The sequence below is a fragment of the Pseudophryne corroboree genome, chromosome 2, assembly GCF_028390025.1.
Source record: "Pseudophryne corroboree isolate aPseCor3 chromosome 2, aPseCor3.hap2, whole genome shotgun sequence".
In the NCBI taxonomy this organism is placed as follows: Eukaryota; Metazoa; Chordata; class Amphibia; order Anura; family Myobatrachidae; genus Pseudophryne; species Pseudophryne corroboree.
This window is the reverse complement of record NC_086445.1, coordinates 809,243,682-809,269,418: the sequence shown is the minus strand read 5'-3', so window position 1 is coordinate 809,269,418 and position 25,737 is coordinate 809,243,682. Positions and strand designations below refer to the sequence as shown.

General features: G+C 46.6%; 1 protein-coding gene across 4 annotated transcripts in view; it reads right to left on the bottom strand.

The window, feature by feature from the left end:
* NME7 (NME/NM23 family member 7) overlaps positions 1-25,737 on the bottom strand; it is a 522,975-nt gene that overhangs the window by 384,450 nt on the left and 112,788 nt on the right. For 3 of the 4 annotated variants that reach the window (XM_063955652.1, XM_063955653.1, XM_063955654.1), the window contains one exon: positions 3,114-3,245. The exons of the other annotated variant lie outside the window; for it this stretch is intronic. In XM_063955652.1, coding sequence (XP_063811722.1) covers positions 3,114-3,245 — 132 coding nt within the window. The remainder of the gene's footprint in view (positions 1-3,113; positions 3,246-25,737) is intronic. 4 annotated transcript variants of the gene reach the window in all.

Below are 25,737 nucleotides of genomic sequence, written 5' to 3'. Positions count from 1 at the left end.
GCCTGTGGAGCCCCACCGTCATGCGGCGGACTTGGAAGAGGAAGCGGGGGAGGACTTTTGCTCCTGGGAACCTGCTGTTTGTTGCAGCCTTTTTCCCCTACCTCTGCCTCTGGACAGAAAAGACCCGCCTTTTCCACGCTTGTTTTTCTGGGTCCGAAAGGACTGAACCTGATAAAACGGCGCCTTCTTAGGCTGTGAGGGGACATGGGGTAAAAATGCTGACTTCCCAGACGTTGCTGTGGAAACTAGGTCCGAGAGACCATCCCCAAATAATTCCTCACCCTTATATGGCAAAACTTCCATGTGCCTTTTAGAATCTGCATCTCCTGTCCACTGGCGAGTCCATAAGCCTCTCCTAGCAGAAATGGACAATGCACTTACTTTAGATGCCAGCCGGCAGATTTCCCTCTGTGCATCTCTCATATATAAGACTGAGTCTTTGATATGGTCTATGGTTAGCAGGATCGTGTCTCTGTCAATATTTTCTGACAGTTTATCTGACCACGCAGCGGCAGCACTGCACATCCATGCTGACGCAATAGCTGGCCTAAGTATAATGCCTGAGTGTGTATATACAGACTTCAGGATAGCCTCCTGCTTTCTATCAGCAGGTTCCTTGAGGGCGGCCGTATCCGGAGACGGTAGTGCCACCTTTTTAGACAAACGTGTGAGCGCTTTATCCACCTTAGGAGGTGTTTCCCAACGTGACCTATCCTCTGGCGGGAAAGGGAACGCCATTAGTACCTTCTTAGGAATCACCAATTTTTTATCAGGGAAAGCCCACGCTTCTTCACACACTTCATTTAATTCATCTGATGGGGGAAAAACTACGGGTAGTTTTCTCCCCAAACATAATACCCTTTTTTGTGGTACCTGTATTTATATCAGAAATGTGTAACACCTCTTTCATTGCCTCAATCATGCAGTGAATGGCCTTAGTGGGCATCAGGTTAGACTCATCGTCGTCGACACTGGTGTCAGTATCAGTGTCGACATCTGGGTCTGCGGTCTGAGGTAGCGGGCGTTTTAGAGCCCCTGATGACCTGTGAGACGCCTGGACAGGCACGAGCTGAGAAGTCGGCTGTCCCACATTTGGCATGTCGTCAAATTTATTATGTAAGGAGTCTATACGTGCACTCATTTCTTTCCATAAGCTCAACCACTCAGGTGTCTGCCCCGCAGGGGGTGACATCCCTTCTAAAGGCATCTGCTCCGTCTCCACATCATTATCCTCATCAAACATGTCGACACAGCCGTACCGACACACCGCACACACACAGGGAATGCTCCAACAGAGGACAGGACCCACAAAAGCCCTTTGGGGGGACAGAGTGAGAGTATGCCAGCACACACCAGAGCGCTATATAATACAGGGACTAACTGAGTTATGTCCCCTATAGCTGCTTTTTCTATATAAAAGTATACTGCGCCTAAATTTAGTGCCCCCCCCCCCTCTCTTTTTTACCCTTTTCTGTAGTGTAGACTGCAGGGGAGAGCCAGGGAGCTTCCTTCCAGCGGATCTGTGAAGGAGAAATGGCGCCAGTGTGCTGAGGGAGATAGCTCCGCCCCTTTTCCGCGGACTATTCTCCCGCTTTTTCCTAAATTCTGGCAGGGGTATTTTCCACATATATAGCCTCTGGGGCTATATACTGTGGTATTTTTGCCAGCCAAGGTGTTATTATTGCTTCTCAGGGCGCCGCCCCCCAGCGCCCTGCACCCTCAGTGACCGGAGTGTGAAGTGTGTGTGAGGAGCAATGGCGCACAGCTGCAGTGCTGTGCGCTACCTTGGTGAAGACTGATGTCTTCTGCCGCCGATTTTCCGGACCTCTTCTTGCTTCTGGCTCTGTAAGGGGGACGGCGGCGCGGCTCCGGGACCGAACACCAAGGCTGGGGCTGCGGTCGATCCCTCTGGAGCTAATGGTGTCCAGTAGCCTAAGAAGCCCAAGCTGGCTGCAAGCAGGCAGGTTCGCTTCTTCTCCCCTTAGTCCCTCGCTGCAGTGAGCCTGTTGCCAGCAGGTCTCACTGAAAATAAAAAACCTAATTTCTATACTTTCTTTCTAAAGGCTCAGGAGAGCCCCTAGTGTGCATCCAACCTCGGCCGGGCACAAAATCTAACTGAGGCTTGGAGGAGGGTCATAGTGGGAGGAGCCAGTGCACACCAGGTAGTCATAAATCTTTCTAGAGTGCCCAGCCTCCTTCGGAGCCCGCTATTCCCCATGGTCCTTACGGAGTTCCCAGCATCCACTTGGACGTCAGAGAAATGTGTCTTTGTCACAACACAATGTGACTAGGATACACAAGGAGACTGTGATGATTAATTTGAAATATGACCCTAGACACTGAGTGTGCGACTGAGTCTCTGAGCCTGTACATGATGTGCTACAATGCAGGAGCGTTCATTGTTTGTAGTGTACACACTGAGCTATCGGGGGCAAACGCAGGATTTTCAAGGGGGTTTACACACGCGCACACACATATATATATATATATATATATATATACATATATACATACATACATACACACACACACACACACACACACACACACACACACACTTGCATGTAGATGGGCACTCAATAAACAATGCCTGTTTTGCCAGGTTGCCTTCCTTTGGGTATTCACATGACAGTCAGAGCCCCTGGCTTGGAAGGATCAGCCGGCACTCTATGGACTTCTGAACATGCAGTGACATTTATTCTTACTTATCAATGTTTCAAGACATAAACTGACTTTTCATCAGGATATAGCCAAAAATATGTATAATTTACAAGGAATCCAGCACTCACTTCGCCAAAAATACAGCCTGGGTGCCATCACATGTAAACTGTTGTTCATATATAGAGCAAATAGGTGGCACTCACAGGATAGATAGATAGATAGATAGATAGATAGATAGATAGATAGATAGATAGATAGATAGATAGATAGATAGATAGATAGATAGATAGATAGATAGATAGATATGTATGTATTTTATTTATTTTTTAATCTCAAACACCACATAGCATACATGCACACAGCGTACTTACAAACACACACACAGCATGTACACACAGCATACTTATAAACACACACTGGGGATACACACATATTACATACAATAGCATCACCATCAAATATGACTCAAAGCTCCGAAGAGGTAGAAATGCCTGAGGGGAGATGTGCGCTGCAGCTTCCCTCCTACATTCAGCCAGCAGCAGCACTGCTTCTTTACGGACACAGCCTTCTCCCTGCGCTCCGCTCTTTAAAAAAAAATAATAATAATCAGTAACTCCCCCTCCGCGTGCGCGTATGGCTATATAACAAACAATATGACTCAGAAGGATGAAAATGAGCTATATTGTTTCAAATATTTCCTAGTGTGTATGCACCTTAATGGGATCAATCAGTTATTGAAGTATGGGGGTAATTCAGACCTGATCGTAGATGTGCGGAAAAAAAGGCACATCTACGATCAAATTCGTAGACATCCGGAGGGACGCCCAGCACAGGGTAAGTCTGCCCCGCATGCCAGATCCAGACCATGCAAAAGCATGGCATGGTGGCATTGCTTTTGCATGTTTCGAGTAGCCCTCTGCCTACACAGCCTAGCTGCGAAGGCAGGCGGCTACCCGCCATGTTTTGGGTCGCAGCGGCTGCAGGTGACATCACACAGCTGCTACAGCCTGCCCCGCAAACAGTCCGGATACGCCTACGTTGTCCGGACCATGCCCCCCCAACCCCGAGTCAACGCCCCTTTAACGCAGCCGCGTCGCCCCCTCCCGTTCCACGAACGCCTCTGCCTGTCAATCAGGCAGAGGCGTTCGCACAAATGAGATGCCATCACTTCTCAAAGTGCGCACTTCACCGGCCTTCAGCCTGCAACTGCTGTCGAAGAAGCGTCCAGGTCTGAATTGGCCCCTATGTACATGTTGCAGCCTGCCCACCTGCAGTTGCAGGGTAATGCATATTTTTGTTTTCTGTTTTTATACCTGTTTTATGACACGGTTTTACAATTTATTTGTCTTTATTATTTTTTTAGTGAGTATTGTGACTTTCCTTGTCATATTAAACTCAACATTGGTTTTGATTAGCAACCTATGGTCCCACACTAAAAATAAGTTGCATGTGTTATTTTACAATATGAGGTATTTAATAAGATTTTACTCACCGGTAAATCTATTTCTCGTAGTCCGTAGTGGATGCTGGGAACTCCGTAAGGACCATGGGGAATAGCGGCTCCGCAGGAGACTGGGCACAACTAAAAGAAAGCTTTTAGACTACCTGGTGTGCACTGGCTCCTCCCACTATGACCCTCCTCCAAGCCTCAGTTAGGATACTGTGCCCGGAAGAGCTGACACAATAAGGAAGGATTTTGAATCCCGGGTAAGACTCATACCAGCCACACCAATCACACCGTATAACTTGTGATACTATACCCAGTTAACAGTATGAAATATAACGGAGCCTCTCAACAGATGGCTCAACAATAACCCTTAGTTAGGCAATAACTACATACAAGTATTGCAGACAATCCGCACTTGGGATGGGCGCCCAGCATCCACTACGGACTACGAGAAATAGATTTACCGGTGAGTAAAATCTTATTTTCTCTGACGTCCTAGTGGATGCTGGGAACTCCGTAAGGACCATGGGGATTATACCAAAGCTCCCAAACGGGCGGGAGAGTGCGGATGACTCTGCAGCACCGAATGAGAGAACTCAAGGTCCTCCTCAGCCAGGGTATCAAATTTGTAGAATTTTGCAAACGTGTTTGCCCCTGACCAAGTTGCAGCTCGGCAAAGTTATAAAGCCGAGACCCCTCGGGCAGCCACCCAAGATGAGCCCACTTTCCTCGTGGAATGGGCTTTTACTGATTTAGGATGCGGCAATCCAGCCGCAGAATGCTCCAGCTGAATTGTGCTACAAATTCAGCGAGCAATAGTCTGCTTAGAAGCAGGAGCACCTATTTTGTTGGGTGCCTACAGGATAAAAAGCGAGTCAGTTTTCCTGACTCCAGCCGTCCTGGAAATATAAATTTTTAAGGCCCTGACTACGTCCAGTAACGTGGAATCTTCCAAGTCCCTAGTAGCCGCAGGCACTACAATAGGTTGGTTTAAGTGAAAACCTGATGCCACCTTAGGGAGAAACTGGGGACGAGTCCTCAATTCTGCCCTATCCATATGGAAAATCAGATAAGGGCTTTTACATGACAAAGCCGCCAATTCTGACACACACCTGGCCGAAGCCAAGGCCAATAACATGACCACTTTCCACGTGAGATATTTCAAATCCACAGTTTTAAGTGGCTCAAACCAATATGATTTTTGGAAACTCAACACCACGTTGAGATCCCAAGGTGCCACAGGAGACACAAAAGGGGGCTGAATATGTAGCACTCCCTTTACAAATGTCTGAACTCCAGGCAGTGAAGCCAGTTCTTTCTGGAAGAAAATCGACAGAGCCAAAATCTGGACCTTAATGGAACCCAAGTTTAGGCCCATAGTCACTCCTGACTGTAGGAAGTGCAGAAAACGACCCAGCTGAAATTCCTCTGTTGGGGCCTTCCTGGCCTCACACCACGCAACATATTTTCGCCAAATACGGTGATAATGGTTTGCGGTTACTTCTTTCCTGGCTTTTATCAGCGTAGGAATGACTTCCTCCGGAATGCCTTTTTCCTTTAGGATCCGGAATTCAACCGCCATGCCGTCAAACGCAGCCGCGGTAAGTCTTGGAACAGACAGGGCCCCTGCTGTAGCAGATCCTGTCTGAGCGGTAGAGGCCATGGGTCCTCTGATATCATTTCTTGAAGTTCTGGGTACCAAGCTCTTCTTGGCCCATCCGGAACCACGAGTATCGTTCTTACTCCTCGTTTTCTTATTATTCTCAGTACCTTTGGTATGAGAGGCAGAGGAGGGAATACATAAACCGACTGGTACACCCACGGTGTCACTAGAGCGTCCACAGCTATTGCCTGAGGGTCCCTTGACCTGGCGCAATATCTAGTTTTTTGTTTAGGCGGGACGCCATCATGTCCACCTGTGGCCTTTCCCAACGGTTTACCAACAGTTGGAAGACTTCTGGATGAAGGTGTCTCCCGGGTGTAGGTCGTGTCTGCTGAGGAAGTCTGCTTCCCAGTTGTCCACTCCCGAAATGAACACTGCTGACAGTGCTAAGACGTGATTCTCCGCCCATCGGAGAATCCTTGTGGCTTCTGCCATCGCCATCCTGCTTCTTGTGCCGCCCTGTCGGTTTACAAGGGCGACTGCCGTGATGTTGTCTGATTGGATCAGTACCGGCTGGTTATGAAGCAGAGGCCTTGCCAGACTTAGGGCATTGTAAATGGCCCTCAGTTCCAGAATATTTATGTGTAGGGACGACTCCTGACTTGACCAAAGTCCTTGGAAATTTCTTCCCTGTGTGACTGCCCCCCAGCCTCGAAGGCTGGCATCCGTGGTTACCAGGACCCAGTCCTGTATGCCGAATCTGCGGCCCTCTTGAAGATGAGCACTCTGCAGCCACCACAGTAGAGATAACCCTGTCTCCAAGGACCAGGGTATCAGCCGATGCATCTGAAGATGCGATCCCGACCACTTGTCCAAGAGGTCCCACTGAAAGGTTCTTGCATGGAACCTGCCGAAAGGAATTTTGCTTCGTAAGAAGCTACCATTTTTCCCAGGACTCGTGTGCAGTGATGCACCGATACCTGGTTTGGTTTCAGGAGGTCTCTGATTAGAGATGACAGCTCCTTGGCTTTCTCCTGCGGGAGAAACACTTTTTTCTGTTCTGTGTCCAGAACCATCCCCAGGAACAGCAGGCGTGTGGTAGGAACCAGCTGTGACTTTGGAATGTATAGAATCCATCCGTGCTGTTGTAGCACTTCCCGAGATAGTGCTACTCCGACCAACAACTGCTCCTTGGACCTTGCCTTTATAAGGAGATCGTCCAAGTACGGGATAATTAAAACTCCCTTTTTTCGAAGGAGTATCATCATTTCTGCCATTACCTTGGTAAAGACCCTCGGTGCAGTGGACAGTGCAAACGGCAGTGTCTGGAATTGGTAATGGCAATCCTGTACCCCAAATCTGAGGTACTCCTGGTGAGGATGGTAAATGGGGACATGTAGGTAAGCATCCTTGATGTCCAGGGATACCATGTAATCCCCCTCCTCTAGGCTTGCAATAACCGCCCTGAGCGATTCCATCTTGAACTTGAATTTTTTTATGTATGTGTTCAAGGATTTCAAATTTAAAATGGGTCTCACCGAACCGTCCGGTTTCGGTACCACAAACAGTGTGGAATAGTAACCCCGTCCTTGTTGAAGTAGGGGCACCTTGACTATCACCTGCTGGTGTGAATTGCCTCTAGCACAGCCTCCCTGCCTGAGGGAGTTGTCGGCAAGGCAGATTTGAGGAAACGGCGGGGGGGGAGACGCCTCGAATTCCAGCTTGTACCCCTGAGATTCTACTTGAAGGATCCAGGGATCCACCTGTGAGCGATCCCACTGATCGCTGAAATTTTTGAGGCGGTCCCCCACCGTACCTGGCTACGCCTGTGGAGCCCCCGCGTCATGCGGTGGACTCAGAGGAAGCGGGGGAAGAATTTTGATTCTGGGAACTGGCTGACTGGTGCAGCTTTTTCCCTCTTCCCTCGTCTCTGTGCAGAAAGGAAGCGCCTTTGACCCGCTTGCTTTTCTGAAGCCGAAAGGACTGTACCTGATAATACAGTGCTTTCTTAGGCTGTGAGGAAACCTGAGGTAAAAAAATTTCTTCCCAGCTGTTGCTGTGGATACGAGGTCCCAGAGACCATCCCCAAACAATTCCTCACCATTATAAGGCTCAATGTGCCTTTTAAAGTCAGCATCACCTGTCCAGTGTCGGGTCTCTAATACCCTTCTGACAGAATGGACATTGCATTAATTCTGGATGCCAGCCGGCAAAATATCCCTCTGTGCATCCCTCATATATAAGACGACGTCTTATGTTCGCAAAATAGTATCCCTGTTTGACAGGGTTACAGACCACGCTGAGTGTGTAAATACAGACTTCAGGATAGCCTCCTGCTTTTTATCAGCAGGTACCTTCAAAGTGGCCGTATCCTAAGACGGCAGTGCCACCTTTTTTGACAAACGTGTGAGCGCCTTATCCACCCTAGGGGATATCTCCCAGCGTAACTTATCCTCTGACGGGAAAGGGTACGCCATCAGTAACTTTTTAGAAATTACCAGTTTCTTATCGGGGGAACCCACGCTTTTTCACACTTCATTCACTCATTTGATGGGGGAACAAAACACTGCCTGCTTTTTCTCCCCAAACATAAAACCCTTTTTTAGTGGTACTTGGGTTAATGTCAGAAATGTGTAACACATTTTTTATTGCCGGGATCATGTAACGGATGTTCCTAGTGGATTGTGTATATGTCTCAACCTCGTCAACACTGGAGTCAGACTCCGTGTCGACATCTGTGTCTGCCATCTGAGGGAGCGGGCGTTTTTGAGCCCCTGATGGCCTTTGAGACGCCTGGGCAGGCGCGGGCTGAGAAGCCGGCTGTCCCATAGCTGTTACGTCATCCAGCCTTTTATGTAAGGAGTTGACATTGTCGGTTTATACCTTCCACCTATCCATCCACTCTGGTGTTGGCCCCACAGGGGGCGACATCACATTTATCGGCATCTGCTCTGCCATCACATAAGCCTCCTCATCAAACGTGTCGACACAGCCGTACCGACACACCGCACACACACACAGGGAATGCTCTGACTGAGGACAGGACCCCACACAGCCCTTTGGGGAGACAGAGAGAGAGAGAGTATGCCAGCACACACCAGAGCGCTATATAATTTAGGGATTAACACTATATTGAGTGAATTTTTCCCAATAGCTGCTTGTATATACAATATTGCGCCTAAATTTAGTGCCCCCCCTCTCTTTTTAACCCTTTGAGCCTGCAAACTACAGGGGAGAGCCTGGGGAGCTGTCTTCCAGCTATACTGTGAAGAGAAAATGGCGCCAGTGTGCTGAGAGAGATAGCTCCGCCCCTTTTTCGCAGACTTTTCTCCCGCTTTTTTATGGATTCTGGCAGGGGTATTTATCACATATATAGCCTCTGGGGCTATATATTGTGATATATTTGCCAGCCAAGGTGTTTTTATTGCTGCTCAGGGCGCCCCCCCTCCCCCCCAGCGCCCTGCACCCTCAGTGACCGGAGTGTGAAGTGTGCATGAGGAGCAATGGCGCACAGCTGCAGTGCTGTGCGCTACCTTGGTGAAGACTGATGTCTTCTGCCGCCGATTTTTTCGGACCTCTTCTTATTTCTGGCTCTGTAAGGGGGACGGCGGCGCGGCTCCGGGAATGAACACCAAGGCCAGTTCCATGCGGTCGATCCCTCTGGAGCTAATGGTGTCCAGTAGCCTAAGAAGCCCAAGCTAGCTGCAAGCAGGTAGGTTCGCTTCTTCTCCCCTTAGTCCCTCGATGCAGTGAGCCAGCAGGTCTCACTGTAAAATAAAAAACCTAAAATAAACTTTCTTTCTAGGAGCTCAGGAGAGCCCCTAGTGTGCATCCAGCTCTGCCGGGCACAGAAATCTAACTGAGGCTTGGAGGAGGGTCATAGTGGGAGGAGCCAGTGCACACCAGGTAGTCTAAAAGCTTTCTTTTAGTTGTGCCCAGTCTCCTGCGGAGCCGCTATTCCCCAAGGTCCTTACGGAGTTCCCAGCATCCACTAGGACGTCAGAGAAATATTATTTTACAATATGTGATGCAGAACAAACAGGCATAACTTGCATCATAAACAAAACTTACAGAAAGTATGTTTATATTATATCTATTCCATGGAAACCATAGAAAAATGAATTACTTTGTCATTTTACAAAAGCAATCTTATTGCATACAAAACAAACCCCACAAGAAATACCATCACAATGGCTGTTATTTACATTTTGTATGTACATATTCAAATTCTGCTTCTAATCACACTCTCTAAAGTCTTATACTGACTGGGTAAAACAACCGCAGTTTATCTGTTCTACATTTGACTGCATACATCATAAAGCAGAGGTTCTCAAACTCTGTCCTCGGGAGCCCACACAGTGCATGTTTTGCAGGTAACCCAGCAGGTGCACAGGTGTATTAATTACTCACTGACACATTTTAAAAGGTCCACAGGTGGAGCTAATTATTTCACTTGCAATTCTGTGAGGAGACCTGCAAAACATGCACTGTGTGGGCTCCCGAGGACCGAGTTTGAGAACCTCTGTCATAAAGTATACACACGTTGAAATGTAATCATAGAGACTTTTGACCTGTAAAATAAATGTACCCTTCATATTTACTAAAGTACATGACATGCCTAATGCAAATATTGGATTTAGGGTGCTTACTTCCAGTTTTACAAGAAATATTAAATATTATTATATGGCAACACCGAATTCTACAACAATATACAGTTGAAAAATAGAACATTGCATAAGAAAAGGCAAAATGCAGTATATACAAAAAAAAGAATATCAAGAAACAAAGGATAATACACTTTATATAACAGACAAGTGTCGTACAGAACTTGTAAGAGAAATGAGACTCAGAAGACAATGTGCAAGTAGACAAAACAACAGGAGAGGGTCCTTCTCATAAGAGCTAACAATCTACTGTTCATCAACACAGTTACATTTTGTATAGCTTGCATAGTATTTTCAATTTTATGCAACACTGTAGAATTAGGAGGGCCTACAACTGAATGCAGACGTCATTCCTTTCCACTTTATTAATGAAAGCAATGAAGAAAGCAGAACATTTCGTTTCATACATTATATGTATTTAATTTTACTGGTTAGAGTTAGATAAACACTATGGGCCAAATGTAATAGATTTGGTAAGGTTTTGCAGTTTTTTTTTTTAAAGTGGCAATCATTTACACAGCAAGATCAACCTGGTTTTGCAGTGTAAATGATTGCCACTTTAAAAAAAGAAAAGAAAAACCTTACCAAATCTCTCACTTTCTGTAACTCTCACTTTATTACATTTGGCCCCATTAGTAATTCATACAGTATGCCAAATGCAACTGTAGTTGTAACTAGCACTTGCCCTTGCAGCTGGGTGGTAGGGTAAGGGTTGGGTCAATGGAGAACACTGCAATGAATGCAAGTAATAATAATCATTTTATTTATATAGTGCTCTTTCTCCAATGGGACTCAAGATGCTTTATATAGCACTCTTCAAGAGAGGTGTGGTTCATAGGGTCGACCACACTTGGGTCGACAGTGGCTAGGTCGACCACTATTGGTCGACACTCAAAATAGGTTGACACAAGCATGAGGTCAACATGAGCAAGGTCGACATGACAAAAGGTCGACATGAGGTTTTTTTTATTTTTTTGTATAGTTTTCTTCGTAGAGTGACCGGGAAACCCAATTAGTGCATTGTGTCCGCTCGCCATGCTTCAGGCAAGGTGCCTTGCTCCGCTACCACTGCGCTCAGCACAGGTTACCGCTCCCAATTGTAGTTCACGTGGATCGTAAAGTATGAAAAAGTTCAAAAATTTGGCAAAAACTCATGTCGACCTTTTGTCAAGTCGACATAGAACACTTCAACCTAGTGACCATGTCGACCTAGAAACCCTGTCGAACTACTGCATTTCAACGAGTAGTGGTCAACCTAATGACTGTCGACCTAAGTGTGGTCGACCTAGAGACCAGATACCCTTCAAGAGGAACTAATATTGAGTAGGCAACATCCAAAATGTACTGCTACGCTATCGCAGCTCCCACCCAAGTGTGAAAGCATGTGTGGGGTCTTTGAAACTAATATTTAAGTTTATGGGCCTAATTCAGACCTGATCACAGATGTGCGAGAAAACGCACATCTACGATCAATTTCATTGACATGAGGGGGGACGCATAGCACAGGGCAAGTCCGCCCCACATGCCGGATCCAGCCCTACCCCCCACGCAGACATGCGCGAGCATCGCACGGCGGCAAAGCTTTTCGCATGTTTAAAGTGCTACCTGCCATGTTAAGGGTTGCAGTGGTTGCGAGTGACATTAGGCAGCCGCCGCGGCCAGCCCCATAAACGGTCCGGACATGCCTGTGTTGTCTGGACCGCACCCCTAAAACGGAGTATCAACACCAACAAAACACAGCATCGACGCCCCATTCCCGCCCCCCCCCCCCCCCCCTCCAGGTCTTAAACTGTGTTCTGAAAAGAACGCAGTTTAGTACCTAGCACATGCGCGTATCGGCGTAAGTGCATGCGCAGACGTGCACGTCAGGGTCTGAATCGGCCCCTATATTCAATGATTAGCACTGAACATAAATATATACATGTTTTTGATGCCAGTGGCAATAGGGCCTTAGCATTGTACAAAGTCAAACAACCAATGTGTTTATATTGGGATGCAGTCAGGATGCCGGAAGTCGGAATCCCGACACGCGCCCATAATGCCAACACCGGTACTCCATCACCTGAAGAAATGCAGACGTCTGAATACCCGAACGCCGGGTATTGTCAGTGTAAGCCCCGCTCTGGGGGGTGATGGGAGGGTTAGGTTTAGGCAACACTGGGGAGCGGGGAGGGTTAGGGGTAGGAGGCGGGGAGGGGGGGGGGTTAGGCAATCCCGGGGAGGGATAATGGTAGGCTGCGGATGAGGTTTGTTTAGGCTGCGGGGAAGAGGGGTTGAGGTTAGGTTGCGGGGAGGGGGGAGTTAGGGTTAGGAGGGTATTGGGGAGGGTAAGTATACTTACCTAGTAGGAACCCAAATTATTTCCATTTAGATTGCGTATCCTTACGTTAGGCTGACAAAAAGTACTATTTTCATTCATTAACAGGCATCAATCATATTTATTTTTATGTATCTCATTATAATACTCTTATTTTCAGAAAACACACACATGACTATTCTTTTAATGGCCAGCCCACTACCCAAGGACATGATTCCCACCACTGCACAGAGGGCAGTTATGTGCTAAACAGCAGCAACATTTGTAATATTATTTTAGGACTGCAATCTGCTACTTCTAGGCTTCTGTGCTTACCACACCCCAAATACACACCTCCCAACTTTCCCGATTATCGCAAGACAGTCACGTTTTTATTTCGGACTGTCTCACCCTCGGGCCGCAGTGTCCCGGGGTGTGGGATGGGGGGGGGGGGGGCTGTTGGGAGACTCCTGCACTCGCTGCTCAGCTTAGCTATGCCGCGCCGATGTCCCTCTTTGTGAGGCACCAAAGTTGGGAGGCATGCAAATGCAGTCTGTTATCAAGCATACTATGCAGTCTCAACAACCAGCATGTCTTATGTAATGTATTTTGATAAGCTGTATTGAATACTTTGAATTGCTAGACACACTGAAAATGCTGATATGGTTAATAACATTAAATGCAAAAGCGTATTGAGAGGAGGGTGTCCGTGGGCAGTCTCTGTCCGGGACCCTTCTTTTTTAGCTGGTGGCACAAGGCACTGGCATTGTGCTGAGAAATGACATAGTGGACATTTTTACAGCGACTTTTCTACTACACATGCGCACATCACCAGTAAAATGTCCGCCACATCATTTTTTTACAGTGATTTGTGCAGCGTTGCTGCCTGTGTGCACCCATTATAGACAGGCCACTGATTAAATGTGTATGTGACAATAAGTGTTACCTGAAGATTTTAATCAATGGCATAATCATATTAGAAGCTTATTAAAATGATTTAAGATGTGGCTCACCAGATACCAGTACTCAAATTAAATAACTTGAATCCCCAAAATAATAGTTATCCTGAAAACACAGCTATACACTATTTATATTCATTACTAAAACACGTTCTAAACACAGAATATTGGTGGATACAAATAATCCATACATATTAAGAAATAAATAGCATGTTGTTTACATTATACTACATTAACCCTTTCATGAGGGGCGTATCTACCCTCTTGGCCAGTATGGCATTTGCCAGTGACGCTGGACAAAGAAGGGACAGTGCCACCCGGGGCCAGGGGGTAGAATCAAAGAGTAGTGGCAGTACTGTACCTGGTGGGTCACTCTTACCGGTGACGCCACCGCACTAGTGAAAAGACTCAAAATAAACTACAGCTGCAAGCAGCCCTTTCTGCTGGGAGCTTCCAGCAGAGCTGGTTTATTTTGAGTCTGATTACTAGTGTGGTGCGGTGCCGCTGGACACTGGCGTTGGCAGTAACAGTGACTAACCAGGTACAGTACTGTCACTACTATTTCTACCACTACTGTTCTGCCACCTCCAAATGTCGGCAGTGGAGAAGCCCTGGCAATAACCCGTGTCCAACCTTCGGTGTGACTGGGTTTCAATCCGCTGGGACCTGGCTTGAAACCAGTGTTCAGTGACCCGGCCTGGACCCAGAATTTTGGTATGAAAGTGGCATAACTTCAGTATTTGAGGAAAACATCATGGTATGCCCTAACATTTCTTTCTTTGAATTTTTATTTACCTGCACTGCTATCTTTGCGTAAACAGATTTGGCATAAATCCATGAAGTTTGAAATAATACAGCTGTAAGGCTGAAACCAAGCACTGCTGTGCAGGGGCAGATTTAATTTAATTGATGTTATACGCCCTCATCACCTGATAGCCAAATAGAATAATAAATAAAAGCCACTATTTTATTGTCTTTCTAAAATAATTATCTGCATTGTCACTGTGACTGTGTGTGCCTGTATCTGCTCTATGGATTTCACTTTCAGTGTATTCCAGCTATATCTATCACTGTATTCTGTACCCTAAGGGACTAGGAGAGTCAGGGTCCATACATCGTGCTTTACAGTATTTACCGTCAAGTGTATTCGACTGTGTACTCAGTCACATTAACTGGATTTATTCGCTGGTGTTGTTTACTCCCTTTAAAGGAGATTGTGACTGATTTAGCGGCTACTAAGACTGCATTTCTCCCAAATACTAATCTTTCTGCACAGAAGGCAAAAGGTACCACTTTTCGCTCCTTTCGGCCTCAATGGAAAGCAAAAGGTCAGGCATTTCCGAGACAATCTCGTGCTCCCAAAACCACCAAACCCAAGGCAAAACAATCCTGGGCCACCCATCAGCCTGCTTCTAAATACGACAAGCCTGCTGCATAACGGGGTGGGCCTTCCCCTGGGGGACCCCAGGGTGGGAGGCCGACTTCTGCAATTCACCCAGGTCTGGTTAAAGACCACTTCAGACGCATGGGTGCGAGAAGTTGTCTCTCACGGATACGTCATCTCTTTGAAGAGACGTCCCCCTCGCCAGTTCTGCACAACTGTTAACCCTTCGGATCCGTTGAAGGCGCAAGCTCTACATCTGGCTGTGCGTTCCCTCCTGGATACAGGAGTGGTAGTGCCGGTACCTCTGTCCTAGAGAGGCAGAGGATACTACTCGACCCTGTTTCTAGTCCCGAAACCCTATCTTTCCGGTCTATACTCATCCTCAAATCTCTGAACAAGTTTTCGAGTGTCCAAGTTCCGTATGGAAACACTGCGCTCAATTGTTCTGGCCATGGAACCCGGAGACTATATGGTATCCCAGGATATACAAGATGCTTACTGTGCCTGCATATTCCTATTGCCATATCACATCAGCAATATCTGCGGTTTGCTATCGGCAACCTCCACTATCAATTCCAGGCTCTGCCGTTTGAACTGGCAACGGCTCCTCGGATCTTCACCAAGGTTATGGCCGTGATGACGGCTCATCTCCGTCGCCAGGGAGTCAGAATTCTGGCTTATCTGGGCGACTTGCTGATTCTGGCAAACTCCCCTCCTCAGTCACCTACAACTGATGGTAATCTTCCTACAAGCCCACGGGTGGCTAATCAATTGGAAGAAGTCCTCGCTGGTCCCTGCTCGGAGCATGGTGCACCTGGGGGCACTTCTGGACATGCACAGTCAACGGCTGTTTCTGTCTTCAGAGAAGGTCCTGAAACCTCAGGACAGGATCAGATACTTACTCTCTCGCTCAAGAGTGTCACTAAACTCAGCGATGCAAGTACTAGGCCTCATGGTGTCGGCTTTCGAGATGGTGGAGTACACTCAATTTCATTCCCGCCCTCTGCAGAGATTAATTCTTTCCCAATGGGACGGCCTGCCTCATCGGATCAGGTCTTACATGATCCCCTTAACTCCGGAGGTTCATCTGTCGCTGACCTGGTGGCTACAGGACCAGCAGTTGAGCAGGGGCCATCCCTTCTGGATCCCCAACTGGGTCCTACTGACGACAGACGCCAATCTGAGGGGTTGGGGCGTGGTGTTGGAGCAACACTCCTTCCTTGGTCGGTGGACCAAGGAGAAATACTCCTCCCGATAAACATTCTGGAATTGCAGGCAGTGTTCAATGCTATGTCTCTAGCCTTGCCTCTGATACAGAACAGGCCCGTTCAATGTATGGTCAGACAACGCCACCATGGTGGCATACATAATCTGTCAAGGAGGCACTCGAAGCCGCATGGCAATGATGGAAGTATCAAAAATCCTTTGTTGGGCGGAACGCCATCTGCCAGCAATATCGGCAGTGTTCATTCCGTGAGTCCTCAACTGGGAAGCAGATTTCCTCAGCCGTCAGGACGTGCACGCCGGAGAGTTCAAACAAGAAGGAGGAATTCTACTTCTAGTCGCTCCAGCGTGGCCCAGAAGGCATTGGTACTCAGACCTGCAGGGTCTGTCGATAGAGCGTCCTCTTCTACTTCCTCAACGCCCAGACATCCTCGTTCAGAGCCCTTGTGTCAACCCGGACCTGGCCAGACTGACTTTGACGGCGGGGCTCTTGAAGCATCACTCCTGAGGGCAAAAGGATTCTCCGAGGCAGTTATCCAAACTATGCTGAAGGCCCGCAAAGCGAGATCTGCGTGGATTTATTATAGGGTCTGGCATTCTTACTTCACATGGTGTGCTGCTAAGAATTACGATGCATACACATTCAGAACTTCCAGACTTATGGCTTTTCTGCAACAAGGCCTGAACTTAGGACTTCGTCTGGCCTCCCTCAAGGTTCATATTTCTGCCTTGTCGGTGTGGTTTCAGAGAAAAATTGTATCTATTCCTGACGTTCTTACTTTCAGCCTCCCTATGTCCCTGCTGTGGCTCCATGGGATCTGTCTGTTGTCCTGAATGCCCTGCAAGAGTCTCCATTTGAACCTCGAGTCAGTGGACCTTAAATGGCTTACGGTCAAGGTCCTGTTCCAACTGGCTATCGCCTCTGCTAGGAGGGTGTCGGACCTAGGCGCTTTTGTCTTGTAGTCCACCCTTCCCGATATTTCACAGTGACCGGGCAGTTCTTAGAACTCACCCGGGTTATTTACCAAAGGTGGTGTCATCTTTTCACCTTAACCAAGAGATTGTGGTTCCAGCTTTTATCTCTTCTGGTTTGTCCCCCAAAGAGCAGTCTTTGGATGTGGTACGGGCTCTCCGTATATACGTGGAGAGGACTGCCTCTGTCAGGAGGTCAGATACCCTTTTGGTACTTTTTGGTTTTCACAAGCGTGGCTGGCCTGCAAATAAGCAAACCTTGGGCAGATGGATTAGAATGGTAATTGCACAAGCCTATGCTCAGGCTGGACTCCCAGCTCCTGCTGCTATTAAGGCCCATTCTACTCGGTCTGTTGGTCCTTCTTGGGCGGCCCGCCGAGGTGCATCCGCTGAACAATTGTGCAAGGCGGCTACGTGGTCCTCTGAACACATTCATCAAGTTCTAGGCCAGGGGTGGCCAAACATTTGGAGTCGGCGATCTACTTTGAAAGCTAAAAAGCTTTTGTGATCTACCTAGGAGGAATAATAGCGCGCGCATGCAAAAATAAGGGCGTGGCATAACAAAAAGTGGGCGTGGTATAGCAAAAGTGGGCATGGTATAACAAAAAAAAAAGGGACGTAGCCTTGCTGCACAGAGTGTAATGACTGCCTCACACAAAATAACACATTGGCCCCCACAGGTAAAAACCTCAAACACATATGCCCCCACAGTGCCAGATACACATATGCCCCCACAGTGCCATGTGCCCACAGTGCCAGATATGCCCCCACAGTGCCAGATACAGATATGCCCCCACAGTGCCATGTGCCCACAGTGCCAGATTACAGATATGCCCCCACGGTACCATGTGCCCACAGTGCCAGATATGCCCCCACAGTGCCAGATACACATATGCCCCCACAGTGCCATGAGCCACAGTGCCAGATGTGCCCCCACAGTGCCAAATACAGATATGCCCCCACAGTGCCATGTGCCCACAGTGCCAGATTACAGATATGCCCCCGCAGTGCCATGTGCACCCAGTGCCAGATATGCCCCCACAGTGCCAGATACAGATATGACCCCACAGTGCCATGTGCCCACAGTGCCAGATACAGATATGCCCCCACAGTGCCATGTGCCCACAGTGCCAGATTACAGATATGCCCCCACAGTGCCATGTGCCCCCAGTGCCAGATATGCCCCCACAGTGCCAGATACAGATATGCCCCCACAGTGCCAGATATACCCCCACAGTGCCAGATACAGATATGCCCCCACAGTGCCATGTGCCCACAGTGCCAGATATGCCCCCACAGTGCCAAGTGCCCCCAGTGCCAGATATGCCCCCACAGTGCCAGATACAGATATGCCCCCACAGTGCCATGTGCCCACAGTGCCAGATTACAGATATGCCCCCACGGTACCATGTGCCCCCAGTGCCAGATATGCCCCCACAGTGCCAGATACACATATGCCCCCACAGTGCCATGTGCCACAGTGCCAGATATGCCCCCACAGTGCCAGATTACAGATATGCCCCCACAGTGCCAAGTGCCCCCAGTGCCAGATATGCCCCCACAGTGCCAGATACAGATATGCCCCCACAGTGCCATGTGCCCAGTGCCAGATATGCCCCCACAGTGCCAGATATGCCCCCACAGTGCCATGTGCCCAGTGCCAGATATGCCCCCACAGTGCCAGATACAGATATGCCCCCACAGTGCCATGTGCCCACAGTGCTAGATATGCCCCCACAGTGCCAGATTACAGATATGCCCCCCCCAGTGCCATGTGCCCACAGTGCCAGATATGCCCCCACAGTGCCAGATACAGATATGCCCCCACAGTGCCATGTGCCCACAGTGCCAGATATGCCCCCACAATGCCACATATGACCCCACAGTGCCACATACAGATATGCCCCCACAGTGCCATGTGCCCACAGTGCCAGATATGCCCCCATAGTGCCAGATATGCCCCCACAGTGCCATGTGCCCGCAGAGCCAGATATGCCCCCACAGTGCCACATAAGACCCCACAGTGCCAGATATAGATATGCCCCACATTGCCAGATATGCCCCCACTGAGCCATGTGCCCACAATGCCAGATATGCCCCCATAGTAGAGCTCACCGGAGTGGAGAGCGCAGCGCGCGCTTCTCCGGTCTGCCGCCCTGCTTCTCAGTGTGATCTCCGGCGGTGACGGCAGCGTGTATAGCTCAAATCAGGCGCCGGTCCGCGAGCTCTCATTGGCTAACGAACCGGCGCCTGATTTGAGCTATACACTCCGGAGTCACTGCCGCAGACTAGACTGAGGAGGCAGGGCAGCAGGCAGGAGAGGCGCGGCTTCGGGTGGCTGGACGGCGGATCGCGATCGACTGGTCGCATGTCCGCGATCGACCAGTCGATCGCGATCGACTGTTTGGCCACCCCTGTTCTAAGCCTTCATATAAGTTCTATGGATTTGTATGGCATTAGCCGCTAGTCCCTTCTCCTGTCGTGAGAGCGTGGTTCTATGTGACTAACATCTACCTTCTCGTTTACCTGCTCCTGCATTGGACTAGTTAAACTGAGCTCACAGTGCCTAGAGGCGGGGTTATAGAGGAGGCCCCAATGCATCATGGGACAGTCTAAAGCTTTAGCCTGTTGGTGCCTAGATCAAGGTCCATCTCTACATCCCGATGTTTCCCTGTGGAAACCAATGTACCCCGCTGCAGAAATACAAAATAATTATTGTTTATTATTTACATATTCCGAGGTGCTTTACAGAGAATATTCCTTCCTCAGTGGAGCTTACAATCTATATTCCCTATCACATGTACACGCATACACATTTACGCTAGGGTTAATTTTGTTGGGAGCCAATTAAGCTGCCAGTACATATTTTTGGATTGTGAGAGGAAACCGGAGTACCCGGAGGAAACCCAAGCAAGTACGTGGAGAATATACAAACTCCACACAGTTAGGGCCGTGGTGGGAATCAAACCCATGACCTCAGTGTTGTGAGGCAGTAATGCTAACCATTACAACTACAAAAAAAAAATGGAAATAAGCAGAATGTGGATATCATAGTATGGGTGTATGTTATGTTATCACACAAAAGCTTTAAATTCTATGTCTATATTCCTTCTGTGTGGTTCATGTGTTTTAAATTTGTATATCTATTTTGTTTTGTTGATTTTCAAAGAGGTGACCAAGGGACTAATTCAGAACTTATCAGTGTTGTGCGAAATCAGATTATTGAACGACTGCGCATGTGTACGGGTCATAATGCGCAGACGCAAGGCCAAACTGCGAAAAAAATCCTGTGTCTTTTTTTATCGCTACGCATACGCAGATTGATTGACAGGAATGAACGTTTGGGGGTGGAACTGGCTGTTTTCTGGGAGTGTCAGGAAAAACGCAGTCGTTCCCAAGTGTTTTCAGGGAGGGTGTGTGACGTCCGCTCCGGTCTGATCAGCCAGTTTTTTTTCGCTCTGTAGGAGCAAGTCCTGGGCTACGCACAGACTGGAAAAATCATCCGATGGTGAGTGAGCTGCGAATGGATTTGCAGCTGACCAGCGTTTGCAAAAATATTTGCATGGCATAAGCAGACTTGCACAGGGTGGATTTTCACTCTGGCTGGATGGCGACTATCTGAACGCAAACCTCTGCAAATTCAGAGAGGTGCGATCATGTCTGAATTAGGCCCTCAGTCTTCTCCTCTCCAATGGGGAGTTACCTTTTGGATTTCAGTGAATATGAATCCTTTATGGCCCTTATTAGGTCTCTCCAGAAAATGTGCAGATAGACTGAGTTTTGAGTCTTTTTTTGATGTTGTAGCTATACTCTGCAACTCTAATCTTTATTTTTTATGTTTGGCCTACATGTTGGATGCTGCAAGGGCATTCTGAAAAGTAAATGACTCTCTCAGCGTTAAAAGAAATGTGGTCTTTAATTCTAAACTACAGTTTTGTTATTTTTGATTGAATAGTTTTATTAGGTTTTGTGCTTGTGTATTGGTTTTTACAGCCAGAACAATTTGTACAGAAGTGAAAAACGTTTGCTTCTTTTATGGTGGTTGATTGTTCATGTTTTGGAAGAAAGCTACTGGTTAGTGTTTGCTTTTCCATAAATTATATTTGGCTTGGTTGGTAGACACTTTCAGTTCCTCATCCAAAAGGAGTATGTGCCAATGGGTGTTGAGAATTCTTTCAATTTCTTTGTGGTTGCTGTAGTATTGGGTTATGAAGGATAGTTGTGTTTACTCTTGTGTTTTGCTTGGTTTATAGGTGATCTGTTCTTTCCTTTCTAGTTTGCTGACTTTGTCCAGTTGGTCTTGAAGTATGGACTCATTTTAGCCTTTTTGGAGGAATTTTTCCTTAATTTTGTTAACTTTGCTGTCTGAGAAATTATTTTGTCTGTGCAGTTTCTTCTCAACAGTCGGAATTGGTCTCCAGGGATGTTTTCAATCCAATGTCTATGGTGATTACTGCTATGTGATAACATGTTGTTCCCATTTACTTTTTAGATGTGATTTCTTGTTTGGATTTTATCATCTTTAATGTAGATTTCAAGATCACAAAAGACCACCATGCTTGTGCTGTGTGTGTGGCTGAATTTTAGACTGAAGGTGTTATTATTCATATGGAGGATAAATGCGTTTAGTTCATCCTGAATCGCTGCGTTGTGAGCAGTTCGATGTGAGGGCTCTGAGGCACGCTGGGCTCACGTGGGACGCTGCCGCCTCGCACTCCCCTCACCTCCGGATATCCGCGTCTCTCCGCTGCCTGCTGCAACCTGCAGGGACACGCTGAGCCGGGTAAGCTGATCGGGTGGCCGCTGCTACTTTCCGCTGTGCGGGCGCCTGGTGCAGCTCCTGTGTGCTCCTTCCCCTCATCCCGCTGCCTGTTCTATCGCCTGTCCGCTGCCCGCTCCCTCACCCCGTCTCTGCCTCATTATACCTGCTTAGCCCTTCCAGGGCACATCTAGAGTGAGGGGAGAGCTGGGCTGCTGCTGCGGGAATTGGAGCTGGTGGGGGCTGTGCGGAAGACCTGTGCTGGGTGCTCTCTCTGATATATGCACCTCTGCCCCCCCCCCTATATCCCTCCTTATTTACTGGGGTGCCTCCGGACAGCTACCTTCCATTGGGAGTCTGTGTCCCTATTCCTGATCTGGACTCCATACAGTGGGGACTGGCCCTGTGTGCCTTGTTAAAGTGACAGCGGCCATTATGTAAGACATACACGTGGGATACTTGGTCCCCTGTACCTTGCTTACGGTTATCTGAACCACTAGCCGGAAGCTTCTGTTCCTATCTATCTATATATATAGCTCCTGACGAAGTCCTCCAGTGACTAAACGCGTTGGACGTGGCTTGCACCTGCGAACGAAGTACTGTCACCCGCTTGACACAGAGCAAACGGCGTCTCCGTGAGAAATACCCCGCTGTTGAAGGGAATACACCGTAGCGGCAGTTATCGGAGAGATTGGCTAAGTGCAACATTTTAAACCTACATGTACGTGGATATTTACATAAGTAAAGTGGTATTTTTTATTATTATTCATTGGTGCGCTCTGCTTATTTTTGACATTACCTAGAAACCCCTGACTCCTGGCTGGAGTGGATGAGCGGGCACCGCATGTATTAACCAAAAAAACTCTGGGAATAACTACAGCGTGCGCGGATCAGAATTCTACATAATATATATATATATATATATATATATATATATATATATATATATAGGAAGTTGGATAAGGTATTTTTAAGCGACCAATGGTGTCACATGGAATTTTGGAGACTAGACAAAAAAGGATTTTTTGTAAAAAAATGTTTTTTGACAATTTATTACTACATACACCAGAAAAAGACAGTAAAATTTGTTTAAAAAACCACAGCAAAAATTGATCCAAATATTTAGAGCAGGCTAAAAACACAGAGAATTCATCTCTAAAAAGGTGTTATATATAATATAAGGAATGGTAGAACAAGATAAAAAACAAGATAAAAAAACAAGATAAAAAACAAGATAAAAAAGAACCATAAATTTGCTTAACTTGAGAGGATGGGTCAAGTCTTTTAACATCCAACGCGTTTCGTCCTATCTGGACTTCATCAAGGGGTGATCTGTGAGTGGGACAGCTCGGGTATATATACCTGTGCTAATGAGGAAGTGATTGTTACTTCACTTCCTGTCAATTAGTGACTCAGAAATGTGAGGTATAATCTACATATTAAAAACAAGTACAGATGTTTCATCTGAGCTGTTAGTACAGTGCTATAGGTGGGCGCCAGGTTAAAAAGCTAAAATGAGTTGTATAACAGGGTGTTTTTACATTTAAAATCGTCTTTTTCCGGACTTCCGGTCCGGGCTGCCGATGACGTCACGTCCGCCTCACTTCCGGCGTCGGACGTCTCCTTCTGCGCATGCGCCGGCTTCGGACGACAGGGCTCGGATCCCTGTGCGCTAGTGCGCATGCGCCCGCTGAATACAGGCCGTTCAGGTGGTGTTTGACGTCGCTGCTTATCAGTTTATCATACGGCGGCCATTTTCTTGTAGTGTGTCCAGCAGACACGTCTTTAATACAGGATACAGTCCCGGCGGCCATCTTTGAAGGGAATATCCCAGTACTTCTTAGTAATACTCGCAAGATATGGATAGGAATTGAGGTAAAAAAAGCAGGAGAAAGGGGAGAGCAGTATCAGTTTGTTGCCTTATAGGTAATTGTCCGCACTCAATATAATATTAGGGCAATGGATGTTGTCTGAATCAAAATATAATTCATTATAAATAGGCGATGTAACCATAGTGAACATGCATAGGAAGTATCGATCTAGTTAGATGGTATATATGTGTATGCTTTTGTGTGTATAGGCATAGTAGGGAATAATGTAATGCAATGTCTGCATACAGATATATGTCTGTAGCAAATGAATAATTTGATTCTGATAGATAAAATCAGCAAGCCACTTGGTTTAGGTCACTTCAAAGGCACACAGGTAATGGCATGCGCAAGGAAGTGCCTAAGACTACAATCAGGAATCTGCATATCCTGAGCAATGTATGTTATTCGGCCTTCTGCTTTGAGACAATGACTCCTAGGATCAATTGAATTAACGAAGTCTCAAATGTTGATGAACACTAGCAGTATTTACACTCCAAAATAACCAAAGGAAAACCTTGATAGACAAACAAATATCAGACGCTATGACTCCAGAATTCACCCCCTGCTCGTCACTGTTGAACAAATTATCTGATATGTTTTACAACACCTTTGAATATGTAAATTGGGATTGTTAAAGTTGGGATATAAGACAGGGTTTGGAGCAGTCTTTAGTTAGTGCAGAGGGAAAGAGACAAGGAAAGGATCCTAAGACATCAGAAGAAGGTAGCTATGCATTTAACCCTCAATAATTCTTGCAAGTGTACAGTATGTGTGTTAATTGTTTAAGTTTGTAATATTGTTTGTGTTTGTTTAATATGTACTGCAGTTAATAATAATTATAGGATTTATTATCATTGTGTTTTTCATATCTTGTATTTTGTATACCTAGAATAAAGTGTTATTGAAATAGAGCTATTATTCCATGGTTCAAACTCATTTTTTGGAATCTCTAAATCATACAAATCTGCATATATTATATAAGGCTCTGCAAAGTTGGACAATATATTTATACCCCTAAGGTATAGAGCATTGATATATCAAATGAGCCAGAAGGATACATCCCTGCATAAAGTATATTTACCACGTGCACAGATGTATTGCTTGGACAGTAATTGTTTTCAGTAGCTATATTCATACCCACATAGTCAATGAGCCAGGATTATATATCTCTGTAAAGTATAATTACACTTTACCTTGACATATCTCTTGGACAAGTAGATATATAATTCCTAAACCCAAATGAGCCAATCACATGCATATGTATAGGAATGTTCATATAATGTACATTGCTGTGTGATTGGACTAGTGCTAATCTCTGCCCCTTTAGCTATGAGCCAACCTAATTTGTAAGCCTATTATAATATATTTGCAGATGTAAGATACATAAAGCATAAATCAATATATGATATAATAAATATATATTATATAAGATTCCACACTTCAATAAGTTCTTCATTTGAAATTGTACATACATTAAAGTTACTTTGTCCATATCTTCTAGATGTTAGATATGGGTAAATCTTATAGTTGTATATTATACAGGTCCTATTTCTTTCCCAAATATACTGATGGTATAGAGGAGTGCTTCCAACGTGTAAATGGACATTATCTGTATTTTGAAAAAATACTAGGACCATAAGTTAACCCCGTTTTTTTGGGGGGGTATATGTATGTATTACGCATCTATATGCATATACGTGTGTGCACGTGCACATAAATCCCCATACATGTTGCAGTATGAAGTCTAAACATTGTCAAATTCGGATAATAGAGTCATACAGGATCACCTGCATATTTGTGTATTATATATCTATATGCATATGCGTGTGTGCATGTGCACATAAAACCCCATGCATGTTGTAGTATGAAGTCTAAGCATTGTCAGATTCGGATAACA